Here is a 26,554-nt window from a genome sequence, read left to right as displayed (position 1 = left end):
TCAATGGATTCCCAGTTTCTCATTGGCTATGCCATCTGTGATGAACCAGTTCCCTGACAGCATAGCTGAAGGACAGAAGCTTTCCTCCCCAGTTCCCCCTACGTGATGATACCGTTCCCACAGTCTTCCATGGTAACATCACTGTTGCCTCTGTTCCTTGGAAAGCATAAGCAACCTCTGGAGTCATCATCGTGTGTTCTGACCATCAACCTTCTCTCAAAGTAGCAGAAGTCTCTTCCTTCAGCCAAAGTAGACACGTGGAGAGATTTGTCAAAGTGACCCAAGCGACCATGACCATCTACATGACCCTAAGTAGGATGGATTGCTAGCTACATGTTCAACTCAAGAACCACAGCTGTATTGGAACACAGACTTCTAAAATACATTACATCCCCTATTTATCGAAGCTTCTTTTAATAAGGTTGTTAACGCTATTATGTGTCTATAACGCCTGTAATATAGTCTCATGATCTAACTGAGGAGTAAGGGGTTGAGCTTTGTCACAGATCTAGAAGTTCTATGGGTTCTGGTCCAATCTGAGTGACTAGCACAGATTGGTTTACAATGGATAACGGCATCGAATTTTGCCTCCGGGGGACCAGGGGAAATTTTTCCTTCTTCCATCTCCCGACAACGTATGTGTGATAGGGATCCGTTGAGTGCTCACGGCGCTTGGAGGAGACTTTCTGATATATCACGATGATACTTATGAAGACAAAGCCAGCCATTAGCAGAAGAACGTACAGGAGTCTCTCTGGGTCTTCATTGTTATGGATCGCTTCGTTAGAGGAATTGTTAGTACAATTGATGCATTGGTTCTCGAAGAGGGAGAAGAAGTGGTTTAGCAAGGTCTTGTTCATGCTTTGGGATTCCATGGTGACAACACTGGTGTCCTGTGGTTCTAGCTGTGGAAAGAGGAACAGTGTGATTTAGGTTACATTTAGTCACCGTGTCCCAGGAAGACCAGAATCGTCTGAACTGGAGCCATGGACCAGTCTACCTACATTAGCTTTCAGCCAAAGTGCATGTGGTGAACATATTTATAAGGGCAGGTGGGAAGAGCAGGATGGAGCAAGGGGGTATCTTGGCGATCCCAGGGACTGATCTCATTTTGTGGTGAAGTGGGAACCCTTGTTCTACAGAAGGGTTCATGCCCATTTCCACACCCTAAAAATGCACCAGCACTGAGCTGGCAGACATTTCATCCTCTAAATATACAATGGAACATTAAAAGTAGACATCCAGGAAAAAGCCTATTTCCCCACTGTGAAGAAGACCTTTATACATAAATGTGTTGCACTGCAAGGATCTCCGTGAAACGGTCCAAACAAACTGTCGGGATACTGACCGTCGGGATCACCACTGTTGGAGCGTCATCCGGCACCCGTCTGCCCTGGTGATGGCTCAGTGGAAAAGGGTCCCTAAAAAATAACCCTGGTCCAGTTACCAAGGAATCCGACCTTGGCGGTTCCCAGGGCCGTACCCAAGAAAGACCCAGGTTACATGCCGTATCAACGGGTGACCCGGGTCCTCCGACCTGGGTCATACTCAGCGGCGGCTCCAGAGGGGTGCTGTGGCACAGTTCAAAATTCAAGTAGGGGAAGAAACACCATCTGCCAGTGAGTCAGTTTGGAATGGCAGTTGGTGGCAGTTGCTGTGCCTCCTCTATTTGAATTTTGAACTGTGCGCATTTTTTAAACACAGACTGTAACATGACAGTTGATTGGCTGGTACTTTATCTCTCTGCACTTTATCACTCAGCGAAGGCTTAGCACATGGATCGAGAATTCAAACGTTTCTGTGAATATAATTGCAGTAATAATCAAAAAGCCATATTCTAATGCAGGGGTGGCCAAACCGCTCCTGAAGATCTACCAACGGTCCACGTTTTCCAATCACCCATCTGGTGCACAGCTGTATCATTACTAACTGTCACATTTCCCAGATCACCTAGCTGGTGCACAGCTGTAGTCAGTACTAACTGTCACATTTCCCAGATCACCTAGCTGGTGCACAGGTGCAGTCATTACTAACTGTCACATTGTCAAACTGGGATTGGTACTAAATCCCGGCGGTCGTAATCCCGGCGTTCAAAATCCCGACCGTCGGAATCCCGACAAGGGGGGCGTGGATCGCCCCCCCCCCCCCCCTTGCGGGCTCGCCACGCAGAGGGCCCGGTGCCTCGCTACGCTCGGCACACTAATTTATTCTCCCTCTATGGGTGACGTGGACGGCGGTCGGGATTTTGAATGCCGGGATTCCGACCTCCGGGATTGTAACTGCATCCCGTCAAACCTGCTGCATTCATTCCTATTATAGATCCACAGGTTGCCTGACACACATGATCTGTTGGTAGATCTTGAGGACAGGTTTCTAATGTAAATGTAACATCAAAGTGGTGCAAAGTGTACGGCGAAAGGGACCCTAATCCTTAAACACAACAAAAATCTACTTAATGAGGGAGCAGTGCCCCCCGGTCCCCTGCCCTTGTCTGTCAGTGCTATGGAGACGCTCTACAGCAGACCACGAGGCGGTAGGATGTCGGTGACTGTTTATTTCTGAATTGTGGGACCAATGGTTAATGTCTACCTTATATATCCTGACTAAACATTCCTGCAGGTATTTATGTGATAGACACAGCAATATCCACCCAGGCAGCCTTATAAGGTGCTCACACAGATCTTCAATCACCCGCATGAATTATAACAGCCTGGCTATAATACTGAGCAGTCCCAGCCGGCTTATGGCGTAGTACTATATATTACATAGGTCAGGGACTTCTGTCCAACTGTATACAAAGGACATTTCAGGGATATATTTAGCAGAAGGATAATGAGAGTTCTATTTCACATGGGATGTTGCCATCGGCAACCAATCAAAATCTACTTATTTATTTATTTAGCACCTTTTAGAATATAATAGATAGAATCTGATTGGTTTCCCATAGCAACATCCCATCTTCAATTGAGCTACCATCGGTGCAATGGGGAGCAGCTGCTATGGGGCCCGGAGCTGAAGGGGGCCCATCTTTTCTGGGTAAGTTATATGTGCTATAGCCATTGGTTGGTACATAGGGGCTCTTACAAATTTTTGCTATGGGACCTATGGATATCTAGTTACACAGCTGTACGCAGTGCAGATCTTTTTGGAGAGGGATCCTCTCAATCCCTCCCCATTTGCCCTGGATGATGCATGCACCAAACCCGGCTTTTCCTTTGCTGAGACTGTGGGAACCCATGTCCAAACAACAGAGTAAATGCTGAAGAGAAGAACTAATTCGGCACATACATCTGAGCCGCAATTCCCTGTTCTGACGGTCTGTGAACATCGATGATCGGCGATCCGTCAAGTAATCAGGAAGAAACAGCAGGTTATAAATTCCTGATCGTTTGCTTGTTGCCGGATTTTCCCAATACCACGGCCAAGCCTTGGAGAAAATGGGGACTTGCCCCCAAGCCTTCCTGGTGTTTTGGTCTATTAGTCTGAAATGGGTAGTTGGATAGGGGATGTGGTCATTTGGTCTACAGCATGATGGTCGACAGTCATTAGGTCGATATGGGAAAAGGTCGACATGGGTCTAGGTCGACATAGGAAAAGGTCTAGGTCGTTAGGTCATTAGTTCGACAGGTCATTAGTTCGACAATGTCTAGTTTGACAGTCAAAAGGTTGACATGGGTTTTTTCACAGTTTTTTTTAGCCGACATGTGCCGACAGGCGGTATTTCATGCCCTACCATCCACTAGGGCGTGGTGGGAGAATAAAATAGTGTGCCGAGCGCAGCGAGGCACCGGGCCCGACGCATGGCGAGCGCAGCAAGCAATGCGGTGAACTTGAAACTGTGTCCAGGTCGACTGTGTTGACATTCAGGTAAAAAAACTGAAAAACCCCATGTCGACCTAGACATTGTCGAACTAACGACCTGTCGAACAAATGACCTTTCGACCTAGAACCATGTCGACCTACACCCATGTTGACCTAATGGTGTCAACCAAACGATCCCAACCCGTTGGATAGCGGCACTGCCCATTTCCTAGTGAAGTGTGGAGAGATATATACAGTAATTTGGCTGTCCCTGTGGAGTAAGTGGGGTCTAATAATACAAATATATACTAATTGTGTTATTCTGGCTCCACCCATATGCAAATATGGTCCAATTGCACATTTTCCTATGAGGTGCGGGATCTAATGATGTGGCTCCTAACTGTCATTTTTAAAAAAATATGGCATGTGGTGTGGAAGTTTATAGCTGATTGGCTGGTACTTTGGGGGAGTGTTTAGTTGGCGGTGAAAGGTGTGAATGGCCATTACCGCAGCGTTCAAACACAGGCAATGGCACTCCATTGGCCAGCAAATATCGTCGTGCAAGATTAGGCTGCCAAACAGCGCGGTTATAGGCGAGCTGTTTCAGCCGGGCGAAGGGATTCACTACAATTGATCCCAATTATCTACCTCCACTCCAAGGCTTTGTACATCTCCCCTATATTCCGCTATGTGTAAGTCGGGAGATATCAGAGATCTCTTCTGCTTTGTACCAGCACTCGCTGCAGCTGTCCCCATAAGAAATCTATGTCTATCTAAGACTATTTAACAAGCCGGTAAAGACTAATTCCAGAAACTTTCTCCAGTCACAGTGCATCCCCCCCCCCCCCTCTCATTGCCCACTTCCTGGTACCCACCTCCACATTTACTTTCTTCTGACTTCAACCAGGGCTGATTACTGCCACTCATACTGCGTATCGCGCAGGGCAAAGCAGCCCCTGAGTCCCTTCATCAGCGGCACAGACATAGGGCCAGATGTACCAAGCTTAAAAAATTATAAAATAGAGAGTGATAAACCACCAGCCATTCAGCTCCTACCTGCTATGTCACAGGCTTTGTTTGAAAAATGACAGGTAGGAGCTGATTGGTTGATCACTCTCCATTTTATGACTTGTCAAGGCTTAGTACATCTCGCCCACACAGATGGAGCCCTCCTCATCTAGCCCTTTAATAGGATTGAGTAATAGGATTACTCTGCTAATCCCCTATGTATTGTATTGCTGCTGAGAACAATAGGATAGCCATGGCTAGCCATGGTGAGCCACGACCTAAGGAACAAAGTTGAGAGGGGTTCCATATGTATGTATGTATGTATATATATATATATATATATATATATATATATATATATATATATATATATATTACTGCAGTCGTCAATGCTTTTTATGAAGAAGACCTTACCGCAGGTGTGCTCAGAGGTTCCAGTGCGTGTCCTGCTGAGGACGTCGGGGTGACCTGTGACTGGGCACCACCTGTGTGCCAGAGGCTGGGACGCTGCAGACTGACTACCTGTCTGACACAGCACTTAGATCATACACAAATCTGCCAAAGGTGGAGACCGGAGCAGAATGGAATCTAGATGCATAGTCAAATCTAAATCGTGAAATGATTCCTCCCCATTTTTTTTTTTTTTTTTGGTGAGGCACAAGACAAGGGGAGAGTGGTGCCAAGAATACCGCAGAAAACATAAATGTAAAAATTGATATCCTGGGCCAGGTTGTAGAACGTACAGATGTGTCCTGGCTCATTCCTCCAGTAACAGAAGGCATGTGCTGCTGCATCCTGATTGTGACCCATTCGTGGGGGGCATATGCACCCATGCAATCCTGTGGATTGTGGGTGCGTGCAGTGCACGTGTACATCGGCAGGCACGCTCATTACACCAAGTGGAGATGCAATGTGACTGTGTATGACTGTGTATTGCCCCATTACCACCAGCTCCACCCCTTCAGCAGCGAGTGGAGATGCAGCCGAGATGTGCATTGCCCGTACTAGCTCAGCTCTGGAATATGCGCAGTGCGATATCACGCACAATACTGGCCTACGCTCAACTGTGCCACAGGGGCAGATGTATTAAGCCTGGCGAACTGATAAAGAGGAAGGTGATAATGCAGCAGCCAATCAGCCCCTAACTGTCAAATTACAGGCTGGGTTTGAAAAATATCAGTTATGAGCTGATTCCCAATGTGCTCACAGGACGGTTATGGTATAAAATATAGACTGACTCATGATAGACAGTCATATGGTCGACAGTCACAAAGTAGACAGGGTCAAAAGGTCATTGCCCTTTATTCTTCCACGCTGCCTCTCCAGATACCACCTACAAGTCACCCCAAGTGCTTCTTATCACAGACGGGACACCTACAGCCCATCCCCACCCCCTGTCTCCATCCAGATACGGCACAACACATTGGAGGAAAGCCACCGGTAATTGTTTAGTTTCACGGCGGCAGCGCGAGGAAGCTGAAGCTATGAATATTGGCAGCTTGCCAGACTGCCTTCAGCTACGCTATCAGTGTAGCGACTGATTGAATTCTGGCAGCTTGCCAGCTGCTTAGTTGTTTAGTTTCAGGGCGGCAGCGTGTGCCGCCTTACTTCTGTCATGTATGTTATCAGCGTGCTACGCTGACTCCTCCAAGGCAGCCCAGCGCTGCTACTCCTAACCTCCTGTGAAGTGAGTACATAGGGGCACATAGGGGTGCAGTGTGCAAAACACTATTAAACCTGTTCACAATGACAGTAGTCGATGTAACAGCTGTCGACCTTGTTTAATCCACCATCCGTGCCATCCCGAAGCGTGGCGAGCAGACGAGCTACGCGTCCTCTCGACCTTTTCAAACCCCTACAATCCACGTTGGCGTGGAGTAGATTTTATATAGTGTGGCGAGCGCAGCGAGCCCCATGAGGGGACGCGGATTAACTTCACATGTATTCCGCTGCGCTTGCCACACTATGTAAAATCTAGCCCACGCTGAGGTGGATAGTGGGGGTATGAAAAGGTCGGGAGCTCGCCATGCTTCGAGATGGCGTGGATGGTGGGGGTGTTTCAGGAAAACATTAACACCTGCAAAGGCAGTCTGGCAAGGTGCCAATATTCATAGCTTCAGTGTCCTCATGCTGCCGCTGTGAAACTAAACGAGTACCAAGCCACCTCTTTAAGGACCTGCCTCAGAGATCAAGTGGACCCCAAATCGCTTCAGATATTCCAGCAGTTGGGAGGTACGCCACCCCCACCACTCATTTGGAGGAAGAATTCTAAAGGGATACCACAAAATCCATCCAGAAGTGAACACTTTTGGGCCCAAAAAGTAGGACTGAACACTCAAAAAGGTGACGTTACCAATAATCTAACTTTCCTGGATGCCGCTTTCCCAATTTCCTTTATTATCATTTTAAATGATTTTATTGTGTCTTATGCATTAATAAATGTACACTATCCTTTTAAATCTTGTTTCTGTCATCAATTTAGCACAACCTTCACTTTGTATATACAGTATATGTCTCTATATAGGGACTGACACTCCCTCTCTCGGTTGCTGTCCCACAACTGAGTACAAGGAGGAGGGTGCAGAAAAGTAGGGAAGTATGCCTGAAGAGAAAGTACAGGGTGAGGTCTTAGAAGTTCCACAGCCACAGCAGCCACCTGCATTAAGTACAACAAGGATCCTCCCCCCCAGATGCCGTCACCCTAGGCAGCTGCCTAAAGCTCGGCCCTGACTGTAATTCAATGTTAAACTTAATTAAATGGAAAATTCATATTACGTCTCTTTAAACCAGTGACCTTGCATCTTGATTGTATCTGGATCCTACAAGTGGATCAGGGCTGTCAGCAGATTTTATATATAACAATGGTGATGTGCTCCCTTCTCAATGGAATAAATGAGGGTTAGTCATACTTTAACCCAATAATAATCTTGAAAAAAATTCAGAACCTTACTGCATTTATAGGGCGGCTTACCAGTGATTAGTTCTGTGATTATTCTGTCTGTTTGAAAAATGACCGGTGCGGATTGGTTGGAGCTTTATCTCTGCTAGGGATGGCCATCATTGCCATCGATGGTTGCCATTGATGGCAATAGTGCAACAGGCTATCGATGGTGTTAAAATATACAATGGGTGACCATCGATATTTTTACCTATTGATGGTCATCCATTTTGGTTGACTGATTGGCCTGTGTGCCAATTAAAACACGGGGGCAGGGCTTTGCGGGTGCCGGGGGGCGGAGCTATGCTTCGTGTTCCAGCACTTTAAAAAAGAAAAAAGCAGACTACTGGTTTTGCTGTGCCCTTGATGGAGGGAAACCATCTGGTTCTCCACACATCGATGGCAAAAATATTCGACATCGGCCATAAACCATCAATGATTTCAAATCATCGATGGCTATCCCTAATCTTCACCCACTTTATCTCTTTTTAAGTAGACTGGCAAGCGACTATGATATATATAAATACTACTTAAAAGCACTATCAACATGGTGATTGGATTGGAGGCTCCTGCCTCCAATCTCTGTCTTCACAGCTCCCGAGTCCCTCCCTCCATATATCCAGCAAGTTTGAAACAGATCGTTTTGGTTTCACTTTCTGTTAAAGTGCACTTTGGTCTGGTAAGCGGCCTCTAGTGGTCACTGACGGTACTTCACCTCAGAAGTAAGGAGGATTTAGACTTTTATATATAGTTAGATATTATGTCCCCTAAGTTATCTAGTATTTTACCACACTACACTTTTAACTCTATGAGTGCCAACATCTCTGTGAGAGATGCACAAAATATCCGCTAACAATAAGCGTGTGCCTGAAAATATGGGGGGTGTCTTCCCGCCAAGGGGGCGTGGCCTAAAATAGCATAATTCTCGCGAGGCCAAGCCCTGTTTTTGCCACTCTGGGGGCCTGACCAGCGGTTCTGTAAGCTGCTGGCCAGCCCCCAGCCTCTCTGCCGTGGAAATAGATGCTGTGCGCATGGGGGGATTACAGGGGGGACTCCCGACTTTACCACCCAACGCTGCGGGACACTGCCGGCACCGGGAGGGACACAGGAACGTCCCCAAAAAAACGGGACGTTCCTGCGGTATGCCAAAGCTGCCGTTACAGCCTGGATGCGCATCACTTAGTACCACGGAGGCTGCTGGGAGTTGGACTCTAGCTACAGTATGTAAATACAAAAATGGTTCTCCACAGGGCTGTTCCCACGCATTTCAAACATGTTGTTCTTCCTCAGGGTTCTTCCTACACCCTAAGGAAGAATAACATGTTGGTGATTGTTTGGACTTTTTATTGCTTTGGACTTACTGTACATCATCCTAACAATGGCCCTTATTCTGGTTGGTGCGGTAATATCCGCGTGCGTTCGTGCCACCGATGTTTTGTGTCTGCGCATGTGAAGAGGCGTCTCTGCGCATGTGCGAGCGGGGTGTACGGGCAAATCCCACATGAAATGTGAACACTCCGAACAGGGGGTGGAGAGGGGCGTGAAGGGCTATTTGGGCTCATTACCATATGCGTACGCCCCGCGTTTCATGGGCGTTCCTATGCAAACGCTGGGCGTACGTATGGTAATGCGGCCGTGACGCACGTGTAGGGGGCGGACATATGACATCGCCGGATGTCAGCTGCCCGTCCAGATCCCTGCTTTTGCACGGAAAAATGTCCGTGTGGTCTGAGGTTGCGGGAGCTGGTGGACCACTCGGTCCGGCATTCGATGGTCTGCGACCATCGAATGATGGGGGAGGTTCCCTGAGATGGAGGAGGCGTATTCCATGAAAAATACACGTGCGGTCCGTTCGGACAGCTTCTTGCCGCGTACGGACGGAGTTGGCGATCCATATGGAAGGCGGGGTTTCGCACGCATGGTCCTGGCCGCATATTCGGATCCGGCCGCACCGATCAGAATAAGGGCCAATATTCTAAGGATGGATCACTTTCCTTCTCTTCATTCCGGGTGAGGAGATTTGAGGTGATCCTTGTGAAGTTTTAATAAATCTGTGTTTGCTGACATCCGGACTGGAGCTGTACTTCATATCCAAAATAAAGAAACCTTTCTGTGAAAATAGGGACCGCCTTTTAGGTGAGAATCTGTCCTTTTTCCCAAGAAGAAGTTGTGTCATTTAAAAGATACCTTTATGTGCACATCTCCAAGTCACTTTAGGTGAGTCCCATGTTGGGTTCATCTTTGAAGATAAAGGAATTATTTCTTACATAATACAAGATTCTTCTTTTGTCCCTTATGTCTGGAGAGCTGGAATAATTCTCCCCTCAATAAGGATAGATGGTACTATCCTGGGAACAGCGCTGTGGAGATCCATTTTTGTATCTGGTTTAGAGTTGTTTGGGTTGGTACCCCATATGTTTCTCCTAGCGGCAGTTTCCATATGAGTGCAGGTGGCTTTATATATTTCTTTCTACTAGCTACGGTATGTGATAAGCGCTCCATACAGTACCTACAGTACCAACTGTTCCAATTACAGCAGGACAGTCCTGCTATTTGGAGGCTGCCCCACTGTCCCTCCCACCCTATTGGACAAGGGAGAGGCGGCTGGGGGCAGCAGCATTTCTGGGATAATGCAGTACATCTCCATACAGAGCGGTGGATCAAGCCATGGAGGGACACAGTGGCTCTCGGGTGACGGGGTTACGTCTACTTGCTCTAACACGAGGCGAGAGGCTGCTCAAATATTTATAAGAAATCATTATACTAACATGTAATTACTGAGACTGCTGCTCCTTCCCTAAACATACAGGAGGATTATGTAATGCTGAGGAGGTGACCTGCATTGGCCTGAACCTGCTGACATATACAGTAAATACTATTATCACTTACAGTCGGCATGTATCCTCTTATATCACCACCCTTTAGTCTGTGTCTGGCTGCATCTGTGTCCTTCCCATTGCTTCCCATACCAGGCTGCTCCCCAACCACTGGCATCTTCCATGGCCTTCAGTGCCCAGTAAGATGAACCCTGAAACATTGACAACACCTACTTTAGGGGGAAGTGTATCAAACCGTCTAAAGAGTGGAGAAGTGACCAAGTTGCCGATAGCAACCAGTTAGCTTCAACTGTACCTATCGGTTTGTAGAATGTATTTGATAAATGATGGTAAAGTTGCTACTGGCAACTTGTCCACTATTCCGCTTTTTAGGACAGTGGTGGTCCCATGCTGGTCACCTCAGCCTTTCCGCTGTCCTACCCAGGTCTTTCATCTTCCATCATGAACCACCCCCCCTCTCTAATCATTGACCCATCCAGACTCCTTCTCTGGCCAATGCTCTGCACCTTACCCCACCCCTTCCCTTGACTATACTTTTGCCAGTTGACCGCGTGTCCTCTCTGTCCCATCTCCCTAGCAGTAGAAGCCATTGGATGGAGGGACAGATTTACCACAAGGCAGCATAGGCGACTCATTTGGGTGGATGGTGAGCTCATAGACCTCCACTGTGCATGCGTTTTGGAGATAGGACAGACATAATGAGATTATTATATAGATAGAGTCAGTATTATGATTGTGATATAATAACTGAGAGTGGGAGGGGCTTATAGTGGAGATGGAAAAGACGGCCATATTGGATCTGTTAGAGATCAGGGGTCCTCCCGGGGAAATGCAAAATAGATATAAATGGCACTCGTTATTTTTTAGTATTTAAATTTTTATCAACTATTACATAAATAAACATGATGACACTATGCTAATAGGAAATGCAGAAATGATGCAATTTGCACCCTCACTGGAGGAGTACAGGTTGTTAGGTCAACAGTGTCTAGGTCAAAAGATCAACACATCAAAAAGGCCAACATGCATTGTGTTGACACAAGCAAATGGTCAACATTGGAAAAGGTCAGCATTAGAAAAGGTGGACATGAGTTTTAAATTTTTTTGTCAATGTCGACATAGGTCACTGTATGAGTGTGCCGTGTCCCCACGTACAGTACCGCTCGCTAAGCAGTTGTTGTTTGCTGCAAGTAGTTTACAGATGCCTGACGCCTTGGTGTCCTCCTTTGTGGAACTCTGATCTCACCAGGGTTCCACAGCTGTGACGTATGTACAAGTGGATGGATGTTCTTGTGGAACTGTCCTTTAGGAAGAATGAAACATACATGGACAGCGCATCCTGTATATTTTATAATGAAAGGCTGCACTGAAATACTCACCGGCAGTGGCGTAACCAAGTTTTGCCCCCCCCCCCCAAGCCATTAGGGGGGGGGGGGGCGCCCCCCCCGCCAAGCACCCCCAATCCCCTGCCGCCCATGCAAACCCCCCCCCCCCCAATCCCCTGCAGCCTTACCTATCGTGCTGGTCCCGGCGGCTCCGTTCTTCTTCTGCTGAGGACCACCACAAAATGGCCACCCCCATACAGCAGACAGTTTCAGAGAACTGTGTGCTATATAGGGGCGGCCATTTTGTGGTGGTCCTCAGTAGAAGAACGGAGCCGCCGGGACCAGCGAGATAGGTAAGTCTGCGTGGGATTTGGGGGGGGGGTGTAACTATAGCAACGCAGCCCCCGGCGCCCTCACATGCACAGCGCCCCCCCCCCGCGGTGGCGGGGGCTGCGGTGCTATAGTTACGCCGCTGCTCACCGGCAGCACCGGTGTAATTACACATCAGCTATAAATATATCAGACTGATATAACTTACAGGAGATGTACAATTACCTGGTCAATGGTTCCACCCAATTCCACATTGCAAAACCATAAACAACCTACCATTGAATACTTGTGGCCAGTACGCCGCACATATTAATTAGTCCCCCGAATGTATCTAGAAGGGACCACATCAGGAATTTCTGTGTGGATGAGGACCCCACACGCCCCTTCCTGGAGGCCACACCCCCTCCATTTTACCGAGGCCCGGTCTGTCGGTGAACCTGTTCATAGTGTATGCGATCCTATGGTAAATGGGTCCCTATGGCTGGGACCCCCACTACCCGTGTGTGTGTGTCACCCTGTACAAAGAGGGGTTCCTTTTTAAATTCTGCTATGGGGCCCAGAGAGTTCTAGTTATGCCCCCTGCTGGGCGATCTAGTAATAGTAATGGAGCTCAGCCATCTAGGAAATGTGTAAGATACAGTACTGTACACAGGTCGGAGATGACGGTACTGCTGTTGTATCTGTATACATTCTCAGACTGTCTCTTTCTGTTATGCTTAAATATTTACAGCTTTGTCATCTGTGTATATCACCAGTGTTGTAAATGTATACATACTTTGTATATGACCATGTTAATACAGTTCGGAGGCCACACCTAGTGCCTGATTCATGTTGGATCGGTAAGCTGCGAACATCACAGCTTACGGAGCACCAGATATGCCGCCCCACCAAATACCCCCCTACCGCCGAATCCCCTTGGTATCACATGTCTCCGCTGCAGGAGAAGGTCTCCTGCCTTCGCAAATAAAAGTCAGTGAAAACTGGGCTGCAAGTGCTCTGGGCCTAGATAAGCATCGCTCTGCCACGCCCCCTCATTGTGCTCCGCCCCCATACGGGATAGGATGATGGTGACTATAGGTAAACCTTCCGGCAGAACTGCACCACATAATAGTGCAAACTGTAGAAGAATTTGTCCAATGGTTTTTGAGATTATGGCGTTTAGACAGACAGACCTATCGCCCTATCCTGTGTGGGAGCCGCTGCCGAGCACAATGAGTTTATCACACAGTGGGAAGGAACGTGGCACTCACCTATGTAGCTGTGCCCGCTCGCTCTGTTTGTCATAGCCCAGTGTTAGCTATACAGTTGCCGTTCTCAGCGTATTCATGTTCCCGGTACATACCCTGTAACCCACCTATGCAGGGCCGGATTAACAATGGGCCTGATGGAGCTATAGCTCCAGGCCCACTCTCCAAATAGGCCCATTTTGTAGCATCACAGAAGCTTGAGGTTGATCTCAGTCGAGCTCAAATCGCTGGGCCTTCAATCTGATACCTGGTCCATATGGGTTCATTGGTTCTAGAGATATTGCGGGTAAACCAATTTTTTTCAGTTCTGAAATGTAATTTCATGGCTGTTCATGTTGTTTGAGGACAGATTTCTCTAGAACCAAACGGCCCAGTTTCACTGGACCAAAATCATTCGAAGCCCACATGTAAATGGGTCAGTTGGTTCCGAAGATATAGCTTGTTGTTTAAAGGGGGGCGGGGGTGGTTTTCTCTCCCCCTCATACCAGAAAATGCAGGGACTAGGCTGGTGTAAAAGGGGCCAGTCCGGGAATGTCCCTGCCTGATCCTGGGACCATATTCCCTGGTAAATCCCTGCATTTTCTGGTGTGAAAGGGGTATAATTTCAAATAGCAGTGCTCTGAATATAGCCGGACAGCTCTCTGCCCGGCTGTCAATGGCTGTCATTTCTGCCCGGCGGCGGCTGTCCCCAAGTTACCACGAGCATGTATTTCCCCTTGACAATGAGCATGTAACCCCTGGCAATGAACATGGAACCCCTGGCAATGAACATGAAGGTAATCAACACTTATGTAGCATAAATTTTAATAGGCATTATGGTGTTTGGCATAATATGTAATGGAGATTATGGTGTGTGTCTTAACATGTAATGGGCATTATGGTGTAAATTTTTAATGCGTGCCAATGCCCATATATATGAAGCATATTGTGCATTATTGCTTAATCTGTTTGTTATAGTGCAGGCATGTCCAAACTATGGCCCTCCAGCTGTTGTGAAACTACAAGTCCCATCATGCATTGCCACAGTTTTGCTATTAGGGAATGCTAAAACTATGTCAAGGCATGCTGGGATGTGTAGTTTCACAACAGCTGGAGGGCCACTCTTTGGATATGCCTGGTGTACTTTGGTTTAATCCATGTGGCACAATGTGAATTTTGCCTTAATCTGTGTGGCATAACGTGAATTTTGACTTAATCTGTGTGCCATAGTGTGAATTTTGGCTCAATCGGTGTGAATTTTGGCTCATTCCATGTGGCATAATGTATAAGAGGCAAATACAGTATAAGGGGGTTACCTTTGTGTTGCATGATTTGTAGAAGGGGTATATGGTGTGGTAAACTTAGGTGACCACATAAAAGGTGCTGAAATGTTGTCTACCAAGTTTCAGCATTTTTTTTTTATGACTGCAGTGCCGCCTCACCCCGCAAGTATCTTAGGAAATTGACGTCCTACGGGTGCACCATTGGAGTGCACCTGCCAATACTATATCTCCCTGCATTTTTCTTATGCCAGCCCCCTGCCTTTTCTAGGCATATATAATTAGTTGAAAGTATTTACAAAACTACAGACACACCCATGAGCAGACCACCCAACCAGAACACTGGTCACGCCCCCACATTATTAGGTGCTGGCCACAACCCCTATTATTGCACATAATAGGCCCTTGATCATTCAGCTCCAGGCCCATTTAGACCTTAATCTGGCTCTGCACCTATGCCATATGCCCTCGCCGCAGTGACGTGCCACAGTGTGGCATCAGGCAGGTTCTGGGGCCACTTCTCTCCTCCCTCCTTGGCCCCACTCAGTGCTGTGGATCTCCAGCCCACACTTATAATAACATCCCACACACAGCTGTCAGTGGCACTTTCCAGCTTGGAACGAGACCGGGCGGAGGCTGGGGGCCCGGCACAGGCTGGCAGCTGTGCCGAGGGATCCAGTTTGAGATCCAGCGGGAGTCTTGCAGCTGCGTGTGGGAACCGGCTTGGCCTCCTGGGGCCCGGAGACTGGACCAGGGTTTGATGCCACTCTGCAATTGGACCTGGCCATCGGCAGCAAGCAAGGGCAGTTTTCACATGTGTCTGGCGGGAATGTGTATGGGTGGGGGCGGATAAGATGTTGTTTCAAGGGTGTGAGAAGGCGCGTATATGGGTGGTTTGGAGTGCAGTGGGTCAGGGCCGCCAACGGGGGGGGGGGGGGTGTGCTGGGGGATGCTGCACACAGCGACAGCGGCATGGTGCCACCTCCACGCCCGCACACCGCCTCCTTCACCCGGCGCCCCCCCAGCCAGGCACGCACAATACACAGTGCAACCTGCAGAGCGCCGAGCCTAGGACACAGAGGGGCTTGGTGCTCTGCAGGCTGCACTGAGCAGTGTGCGCTCCCGAGGGGAGGCGGCAAGGAACCAGGGTGATGCCATGCCGCCGCAGCTAGTTAAGTAATGGTACTGGGGGGTGTAATGGTACTCGAGGGGGGTGCCCATAATGGTACTTGGGGGTGGGGCCCGGACTGAAGGTTCCTCGTGGCGGCCCTGAGTGGGTGGAGGCCAATGTGAGTGTGTGTGACTGGGGTGGGGGACATGTCTGGAGCACATTGTATTCTGGGGGCACAAGGAGTCACTGGGGCTAAAAGTTGGGGTGTGTGATGGGTACCAGGGGCATGCAATGGCACACAATTGCAAGTTAAAACTGGACAACTTTCTTATTAAGGGTGATATTCTTACTAGCTGTGGAACTGGAGAAACTGGTTTAATACCCAGAATCCCGATAATGTTAAACTAGCCCAGTTCCCGATAACAGTTTGCTTTGCCAGGGCCATAAATAAAGCACAAGGTCAAACACTGGAGTTGATCTTATGGGACGCTTTCGCACATTGTATAAAAAAAATATATTTTTCTACTCACAGCTGATGGAAAAATGACAAATGTGGTCTTAAAAGATATTTTACGTCACTCATTTCTTATTTATACTTTGCAGACATCACTGTTGCTAGAAAAATCTATCCGCGCAAATCGGATGGGCACAAATATGTCTGCTGGAAAATGTTTCAACAGTTAAGTTACTGGTATTATAGATATTTGTGTATTGCTGCTGCAATGTCGCCCTCTTGTGGACCCAATCTAAATTACAGTCAGCAAGTTTCCTTCCCTTATCAATGACATTCACCCACATAACAAATGTTTATTGTAACTCTCTATTACCGACAAATAGCGAAATATCAGAGATCTGATACCTGCTGCAGCCACCCAATCAGCGCACACAATACAACAGGTGTCAGAATAACATTGGCCGGATCCAAGGAGGGGCAACAAGGGCAGTCATCCAAGGGCCCCATACAATAGGGGCCCCACAGTCTTCCCCTGAATCATGCACACCGCTGGTACTGAAATCGGAGCACAGCATGATTTAGCTGTGTCTCCCATTGCCCCAAAACACAGCTGCTGCCAGCACCACCCGCTAATTTGCTGCCATAGCAAATTTCAGCCTCTCACGGGATTTCAATCACTGCTACAGCTGACGGGATTTCTGTGATGTACAAGAGCTGAGAATGAGGCGGCGCCATTTCACTCCATCTCGGCTCCTTCCTCAGCGGCACCGGCAGTGTGTGACTGGCTGGCAGCGGTGTTGAGTTGTTTGACAACGGTCTGCACCACTGCTACCCCCTCAGCTGCAGCATTCAGGTGCCTGGATGTTTTTTTGTTAAAGCAATCTTCTGTTATTATTAATATATATATTATATACTATATAGCATACAACATTTATAGATAAGTGATACTTTATTTTTATAATCACCAGTATATCACTTTTATTGATAGGGGCCCCCACAAATTTTTTGTCCAGGGCCCTCACAGACCTTAAGCTGGCCATACACTACTGAGGTGTATCGCAGCAGTGTATGGCCCTTCGATCCCCCCACGAGCCGCACGTGACCGTCCCAGACGGCAGGATCTCATGAGATACATCATTTCCACTAATTTCCAGTCTATCCTGAGCACCTCACAGTTTGCTTTTAGGCCAAAGGTTGCACCAGGGGAGCTGTATGACTCAGCTAAGTGACAGAAGTGGGTGGCACAAACAATGATACTGCACACTGAGCAGCACCCCTGGATTGATACGGCACACTGAGCAGCACCCATGGATTGATACTGCACACTGAGCAGCACCCCTGGATTGATATGGCACACTGAGCAGCACCCCTGGATTGATATGGCACACTGAGCAGCACCCCTGGTTTGATATGGCACACTGAGCAGCACCCCTGGATTGATATGGCACACTGTGCAGCACCCCTGGATTGATATGGCACACTGAGCAGCTGCCCTGGATTGATATGGCATACTTAGCAGCACCCCTGGACTCCTATGGCATACTGGGCAGCACCTGGACTGATATAGCACACTTAACAGCACCCTGCAGTAAGAAAGAAAACCTTTTTTTCTTTTATCAAAAAAGGGCAGCACCCCTGGACTGATATGGCAAAATGGGCAGCACCCCTGGACTAATGTGGCACACTAAGCAGCACCATTACACTGATATGGCATACTGGGTCGCACCCCTTGAATGATATGACACATTTAGCAGCACCCCAGGACTGACATAGCACGCTTAGCAGCACCCCATGACTGAGATAGCATGCTTAGCAGCACCCCTGGACTGACATAGCACGCTTAGCAGCACCCCTGGACTGACATAGCACGCTTAGTAGCACCCCTGGACTGACATAGAACGCTTAGCAGCACCCCTGGACTGACATAGCACGCTTAGCAGCACCCCTGGACTGACATAGCACGCTTAGCAGCACCCCTGGACTGATACGGCACACCCCCGGACTGATGTGGCACACTTAGCAGCACCCCTGCAGTAATAAAGAAAAACTTTTTTTTTCTTTTAATTAAAAAAGGTGAGCACCCCTGGACTGATATGGACCATGAGAGGGGAGGTGTGACTAGGACACACCCCCTCGCATGTCTCCTCAGCAGAAGAAATAATTTGATGGTTTCTGACCATCAAATTATTTCTTCTGGCTTCCCAAATAAAAGTCAGTCTGAATTGACCTTTATTTGCGTGTACCTGCCTGAAGATGGGGGCGGGCGCCTGTCACCCTGTGATGTCAACCGCCCACCCCCCCGGCAGGCATCGGCCCACCCACGTAGCCATGGGAACGCCCAGAATTGTAATGGGGACGCTCATAAAATGCTGCGTGTTCCCATGGGCGACCCCCGTCCCTGCTGCTGTCTGCCCCCGCCTCGATCCCTGCGAACAGCTCAGCGACTATACAAGTCGCAGAAGCCGCTCACAAAAGGGAGGTGCACATGCGCAGTCCCCCATCCATTAGAATGAGGCTGAGCAAATCAGAATGACCCACACTGTTCCAGCCTAGTGAGCAGGTCTGAATCAGGCCCTTAGTTGTCAGTCATCACTGCAGTCCCGCCCACTCTCAGACAGACAGTTCTCACATATTGCCCTGTCTCGATGGGCGTGGTCTCCGTCTCCCAGCAAAGATATTCGTGAATCATCTGCACGAACATCGGTTAATCCAAAGCTTTAAAGTGGGGTGGCAGCAGTGGCGTAGCTACATTTTGGGCGCCCCCCCCCCCCCGCCGTTAGGGGGGGGGGGCGCCCCCCCCCCGTTGCCGCCCCGCCGAGCACCCCTACCCCGCCGCCCATGCAAACCCCCCCTCAATCCCCCACAGCCTTACCTATCGCGCTGGTCCCGGCGGCTCCGTTCTTCTGCTGAGGACCACCAGAAAATGGTCGCCCCCATACAGCAGACAGTTTCAGAGAACTGTGTGCTATATGGGGGCGGCCATTTTGTGGTGGTCCTCAGCAGAAGAACGGAGCCGCCGGGACCAGCGCGATAGGTAAGTCTGCGGGGGATTGAGGGGGGTTTAACTATAGCACCGCAGCCCCCGGCGCCCCCACATGCACAGCGCCCCCCCCCCGGCGGCGGGGGCTGCCGTGCTATAGTTACGCCCCTGGGTGGCAGCTCCTGAAAACACCTGCGAAGCCCTGACCCGGAAGCCGGGGGGGGGGCTGCGCATGCCCGGTAATGCGCTGACCCCCCACCGACCAGCCTTGGCACCCAGTGGTTTGCATCCACCTTTATAACAAGAGGACAATTCCTTTTGGACAACTTCGCTAGGTCCATAGATCGTCCTCCAGCAACATTATTCATTCCACAAAATCAGCAACATCGTGAGGACAATTGGACCCAAGCTTGAAGAAAGACACCCAAGCACGCCCCGCAGTGGTGAGACCCTCTTAATACAAGTGCCTATAACTCAGTGTACACCACATAACCATTAGGTTTCCACAAAGCATTTTTGAATTAACAATATGTTTAATCAAGGTGACTGCTCCTAAACAACCGATCTTCAAATACGGGATCAGGGATTTATTTTATTATTTACAATTATTATTATTATTTTAGCTTTTATTGTTATTTTGTTGTAATAAATATGTTTTCATTTAAAGACAACCCCGATGATGTATTTATGTACTAAATTTAGGGCCACTTTAACTTTTTTGTTCTTTGGTCTTTATTATCTATAGGGGTTGACTACGACTTTCAAGCAGCTGTTTTTCTTTCTTTTCTAGAGGCACCACATCAGCGCCAAATTTAATCTTACCTCTGGTAGATTTCCCACATATTCCTAGGCACACCCGTTTTCCCGGACAGTCCCAGCGTTTTCCTAAACACGCCTGTGTTTTCCTGGACACTCCCAGCATTTTCCTAGGCACGCCTGTTTTTTCCTGGACACTCCCAGCGTTTCCTAGGCACACCTGTGTTTTCCTGGACACTCCCAGCATTTTCCTAGGCACGCCTGTGTTTTCCTGGACACTCCCAGCATTTTCCTAGGCACACCTGTGTTTTCCTGGACACTCCCAGCATTTTCCTAGACACACCTGCATTTTCCTGGACACTCCCAGCGTTTTCCTAAACACACCTGCATTTTCCTGGACACTCCCAGCGTTTCCTAGGCACACCTGTGTTTTCCTGGACACTCCCAGCGTTTCCTAGGCACGCCTGTGTTTTCCTGGACACTCCTCTGTTAAAACAAAGCTTCTCTTCTGTACGTTAAAGAATGATTGCTCACATTAACCCTGCAATAAGGGATGGGGACCACACAGCAAGTTAATTACACTACTAATTATACATTTGTGCATTACATTTTCCATACACAGCACAATATGACTATATACTGTACCATTAGCTATATTGGCCATCGACTGTGTCGCGACATGCCTGTAGACACCGCTGTTCACAGATATATTGCTGGTACACACTGGCCAATCACTAAACTATATATATAAGCCGGTCAATTAATTGGCCACAGTGTGCCTTGAGGACAGAATTTTGGAATACATCTGCTGTGGGCACATCTGAAGTATTTCAAATATTGATGTTTTTAAGGAAACTTTTTACTGGTCATACAAATCATTCATGCTGGTTTACCAGTGAACTTCTGTTTCACCACTAGATGGCAGTCTGTTTAAATAAAATCCTATATGTTATCATTGCCAGCCGCTGATGATTGAGTGGCCCATTTATCAAACCATATTTGCGGCTAAATCCCCCGAAAACACCAGTTTTCAGGGTTTAGCCGCAAATATTAAGTATCACCTAAATGTATCATAGGGGGACCGCAGCAGGATTCTCTGATCCCTGCTGCGATCCCCCCCTGCACCGCCGCCGGCCGCATCCCCCATAGAAACTATACATAGTTTCTATGGGGGATGCGAAGCTGCTCGATGTATCAACATCGCATCCCTGGGCTATCGCAATTCTGGGATGGCGATAGCCCATTGTAGCCTATGGCTGCGGGATCGCACTGCCGAGCAGGGCAGTGCGGTCGGCGGGGGTCAGCGCATTACCGCGCATGCGCAGACCCCCCCCCCCGGCTTCCGGGTCAGGGCTTCGTAGGGACGGGCTCCTTTCTGAGCCCTGTACCTGCGCCCTGGTAATAATACATCCAGGCGGTAGAACTCAACACCGCAATGCGATGTCCGGCGAGGTCATCGTGCCGGCATCGCAGTATATGGATAAATGCGCCCATAAGTGTACTAGGTGGCCCGTGCGAAAATTAGGGTTAATTAAACACAATTAATTGTATAGCGAGGTTGGTGGTTGGTGATAGGATGAAAGAAGGACGGGTCCATTTATAGCCATTTCGAGTAGCCGAGCAAAACTGACCCATATTGATGCATCCAAGGAAAGAACTCTAGGGCCAAAAGTTAATTTGTATCCCCAATTTGAAACAAACAATACTATGTGCAATTGTAAATGAACAATTCGTCACAAGCGGACAACTTAATCTTTAAAATGCTACCTCATTTATGGATTTTGGCTAATTATTAAGGGGGAGATGCTCTAAAGCAGGCATGTCCAACCTTGGCTCTCCAGATGTTTTGAAACTACACATCCCAGCATGCTTTGCAAAAGTTTTAACATTCTCTAATAGCAAAACTGTGGCAAAGCATGCTGGGATGTATAGTTTCACAACAGCTGGAGGGCCAACGTTGGACATGCCTGCTCTAAAACAAAAATGCAGTAAAAGTCCCGTTATCTGGATTTTCTACCACATTTTTACATGCTCTAATGTCCGCCCGCTGGGTCAGCGCTGCGGAGGGACTCGCCCGCTGTTACTGGCATAGAAGCCTCTGGGCTTCTCTCCGCAGCAATGTGTGAGGGATCTGTCACAGATTCCTCCCAGCATGCCCTGTGGCCGGTGCTGTCTTTCTGCCCATGTACAGGGACTCCCGGGTCCCAGAACGCGGAAGTACAGGGACAGCGCCGCATCGCAAGAGCTGTCTTTTTCTTTACTAATCGCATATGTTAGATGGTAGCCAACGCCAGTCCTCGAGAGCTACCAACAGTTCACATTTTCCAGACCACCTAGCTGCTGCACAGGTGCACTCATTACTGACTGACACATTTTAAAAGATCCACAGGTGGAGCTAATTACTTCACTTGTGATTCTGTGAGGGGATCAGGAAAACATTAACTGTTGGTAGCTCTCGAGGACTGGAGTTGGCTACCCCAGTGTTAGAGCATATGTGATTAGTATGGATGCGGTAGCCAGCCGAGGGGGGCGGTAAGGGCTGGCGGATGTAAGAGCATCCCGCCCTAAGGGAGAAAAAGGGATCGGAATTTTCGCACGGTCCACCTAGTAGGTTTTTTTTTTGCTTACATTTCAGACATACCTCAGGACAGGGAAGGATGTATCAGGACCTGTGTGTATAGAGGCCTCTGCTGTGATCCCCACTGCTGGCTGCACCTGAGGTCTGGAAGTTAAGCAGCCTTTCTTCCCGCTGCCTTTGTATGCCCCAACTCTTAAGGTGCCCATACACTAGTGTGATTTGGGCCGATTCTGAGAAATCAGGCCAAATCATATGTGTTTGACATCCCCTCTGACCCTATGAGCGGGCCTGTGCACATGGGGTCGGAGTGGGGTGGTCATATGGGCTGCACATTAAATTTATCGGATCGGACCCATCACTGGCGCTTTATAGCACCCGCAATGTATTGGGTCCAGTCCCAGGTGTGTGCCAGCGGTGAAGCACCGCTGGCACACACCTATTTGCAGCAGGGTCCATTGGGCGGGCAGCTGGTCGGCGCGGTGGCTGGGGAGGCGGCGGGGTCCGTGCAGCATTGGGGAGACAGCGTGGTCCCTGCGGTGGATGGGCAGTCAGCAGCGTGGTACCTGCAGCGGATTGGAACTAGTAGCGGCATTGGCGGTGCGAGAAGCGGCTGCTGAACGTGCAACTATATTTTGTAAAGACTGGCTGGCTGTTTATTGGCTGAGAGAATTCTCTCAGCCAATCAGGAGCCTCCTGTCTTTTCAAAATATGGTTTTACATTCAGCAGCCGCTTCCCGCTCCGCCAATACCGCTTATAGTTTCCATCCGCTGCAGAGACCACGCCGCTGACTGCCCATCCACCGCAAGGACCACGCTGTCTCCTCAGTGCTGCACGGACCTCGCTGCCTCCCCAATGGACCCTGCTGCACATAGGTGTGTGCCAGCGTTGCTTCACCGCTGGCACACACCTGGGATCGGACCCAATACATTGCGGGTGCTATAAAGCACCCGCGATGTGCCAGTGATGGGTCCGATCCTATAAATTTAATGTGCAGCCCATATGACCACCCCACTCCGACCCCATGTGCACAGGACCGCTCATCGGGTCGGTGGGGATGTCAAACACATCTGATTGAATTTATTGCATGTAAATTTGGCACATCAAGGGCCAAATCGTAAAGGGAGCCTTTCCAGGGAGCTGCCGGGGGCTCTCAAGGGAAAACTAGTGTATGGGGGCCTTCAGTCCCCAGTCGCAGCTTTGCAAGCAGGGATGTGACATGTAATATGGTCCACGGACGCTCATCCTGGTGCAGCTCCTCCGAGCTCTGCTACCGGACAGGACGCGGTGTCAGCGACCGGCCTCCGACTGGGGCAGCGTGTAGTGAGCAAGCTTCCTGCAGTGAGGCTGAGCTGCAGGAGCTCTAAGTAGCTGAGCGGGCTCTGTTTAGCTGTCAGGTGTGTGCGTGTGTGTGTGTGGGGGGGGGGGGTCAGTGACCGCACAGCGGCCTGGTAGCAGCACCGCCGGTAATGTAGCAGTGATGCTGGTCATATTAACTCACGGAATCTCCCATGTGTTTCATACACTAAGCAGATCCGGTGCAGTGGGAAGGTGGATCGGGGCGAAGTCAATTTTTAACTTCACTTTGCAAACAATGCAATGCGCAATCGTAAATGAACACTTCGTCAGAAGGGGAGAACGTCATCTTTTAAATGGTACCCCATTTCTGGATTTTGGTTAGGATTGAAGGTAGGAAAAAGGGAGCGTCACTAAAAATCACCTTTTACAAATATCCCTTCATCTATCTATCTATCTATCTATCTATCTATATACACACATACATATATACAAAACAGCAGGGTCTGGCACATCCACCTAAATCCTTGCAGCAACTTGGGTGCCTCCAAACAGAAGTAGGTACGAGAAAGGTAAAGTGGCACTCCAAAGACTTGAAGATATTAATAAGTTTAATGTAGCAAAATCAATTATATATATATATATATACACACATACATATACACATATACATACATACATACATACGGGGGTTGGAGCGGCACTCTCAGCTGAAAGAAACACCAGGTACACTTTGTTGTAAGAGCGACGTTTCAACGTCCTTTATTCGGACATTTTCTTCAGGCTAATGAGGACAAGGTCTTATCGTAGCTTTATACACCACCGTGCTCGAAAACGTCACACGCCGGCGCAGCGAGAGTGACGTCATAATAGTGCTACCATCACCATGGATACATATAACAACCATGTGCGATTCATAATAAAACAAATAGCACACTAGACAAAACTGTTAGAATAACACTGGCTGATAACATGGGCAATGTATATGATAAAGTAATAGGTATATGCAAAACATTATATGACTTGGAAAAGCAAAACAAATGCAATGACGCTGAACAGGCAACACGTAAGTAAATCATTCAAGACTACAAAAATGTATCATACATATGGAGAGAGTCCGTATGTCAAAAGGTAGTTAGCAACGTGTGTGAATAAAGCATTTCACAGACCACAATTTAAATAGGCAAATATATTACTTCCTAGATAGACCTTTAAAAAGAGAGGCATTTTGTAAACAAGCTAGACCAATAAAATGGTACTGGTCAGGCAACACTTAATACGGTAATAAACATTGGCGTAGGAGGATCATAGATACGGGGAAAGGCATTATGATAATACACAATTGACGGTACATATACCTGAAACGGGATGCGGTTAATTTCCCGGCGGTCGGGATCCCGGCGGTCGGAATCCCGACACTGGAATCCCGACCGCCGAAATCCCGAAACTTTCTCCCTCCGTGGGTGTCCACGACACCCATAGAGGGAGAATAAAATAGCGTGCCGAGCGTAGCGAGGCACCGGGCCCGCTGCGTGGCGAGCGCAGCGAGCCCGCAAGGGGGGGCGATCCATGTCCCCCCCTTGTCGGGATTTCGGCGGTCGGGATTCCAGTGTCGGGATTCCGACCGCCGGGATCCCGACCGCCGGGATATCATATCGGATCCACCTGAAACACATCATAGACCACAATAAAGATAAACAACTCCATTACTTTCTAGATAGACAACTGATACCTGCCAGCTCATTTAAACCTCGCGGGGCCAACATGTCTAAGCGATGTATCCACCGCGTCTCACATTTGAGAAGTTGCAGGCTGCGGTTACCACCCCTCAAACTTGGGGGAATGTGGTCTATCATGCGGTACCTCAGAGAGGGTAAGGTGTGTTGACGGGATACAAAGTGTTTGGGTACGGGTAAATCACACTTGCCACCTGCAAGTGCCGCTCTAATAGTAGAGCGATGGGTAGTGATGCGCTCTTTAAAACTTCTCTCCGTTTTGCCAATATATGATAAGCCGCAGGGGCAAATAAGCTGATAGACCACAAATTTAGTTTGGCAGGATAATGTATGTCTAATATTGTATTTAGTGCCACGTAGAGGATGGTAGAAGATGTTGCCCGGTATCATACATGTGCAAACCGTGCACGTGCATCGAATACAACCTCGAGGTTGAGGTTTTTCAGGCGCATTGAATCCTGTGATGTCAGGTTTGACCAACAAATCACGGATATTGGGGCCTCTCTTGTAGCATGCCATAAGTCTAGTATCAGGAATGGTGATCTGGCGATCAGTTTTAACTATCGGCCGCAATTTTTTGGAGATTTTATTTATCACTGGGCTTTCTTTGGTGTATGTAGTAACCCACAGGATGCTAGGTGTGGGTGGCAATGCTATTTTGGGGGCCAGAAGCTGTTCACGGGGTATGGCTGCTACCCTATCTCTAACTGCAAGTAAACTCTGGAGTTTATATCCTCGTACCAGGAATCTTTGTATGAGCTTTTCAATTTGTAGATCAGACTCACAAGGGTCAGTAATAATACGTTTTACCCGTACCATTTGTGAAAATGGGAGGCCTTTAATTAGACTGGCTGGGTGACAGCTTGATCCATGAAGCAAATTATTCCTGTCAGTATCCTT

At 48.5% G+C, this 26,554-nt stretch overlaps 1 protein-coding gene and 1 long non-coding RNA gene across 4 annotated transcripts in view; one reads left to right on the top strand and one right to left on the bottom strand.

The window, feature by feature from the left end:
* Positions 1 to 26,554, top strand: part of LOC146059492 (uncharacterized) — a 155,116-nt gene that overhangs the window by 78,929 nt on the left and 49,633 nt on the right. The window contains exon 6 of one of the 3 annotated variants that reach the window (XR_014470257.1): positions 20,081 to 20,906. The exons of the other annotated variants lie outside the window; for them this stretch is intronic. This is a non-coding gene — a long non-coding RNA (uncharacterized LOC146059492). Of the gene's footprint in view, positions 1 to 20,080; positions 20,907 to 26,554 lie in introns of those variants that run through there. 3 annotated transcript variants of the gene reach the window in all.
* On the bottom strand, positions 399 to 10,766 carry LOC146058696 (potassium voltage-gated channel subfamily E member 2-like). The gene is made up of 2 exons (XM_083170955.1): positions 10,637 to 10,766; positions 399 to 905 (listed from the first exon to the last, which is right to left on the bottom strand). Exons 1-2 carry the CDS (start codon positions 10,739 to 10,741, stop codon positions 501 to 503), a joined length of 510 nt encoding a protein of 169 aa, XP_083027081.1. The 5' UTR covers positions 10,742 to 10,766; the 3' UTR covers positions 399 to 500.

This window comes from Crinia signifera, chromosome 2, assembly GCF_055691185.1.
Source record: "Crinia signifera chromosome 2, ASM5569118v1, whole genome shotgun sequence".
NCBI classification, from domain to species: domain Eukaryota; kingdom Metazoa; phylum Chordata; class Amphibia; order Anura; family Myobatrachidae; genus Crinia; species Crinia signifera.
This window is presented reverse-complemented; position numbering and strand designations above follow the sequence as displayed.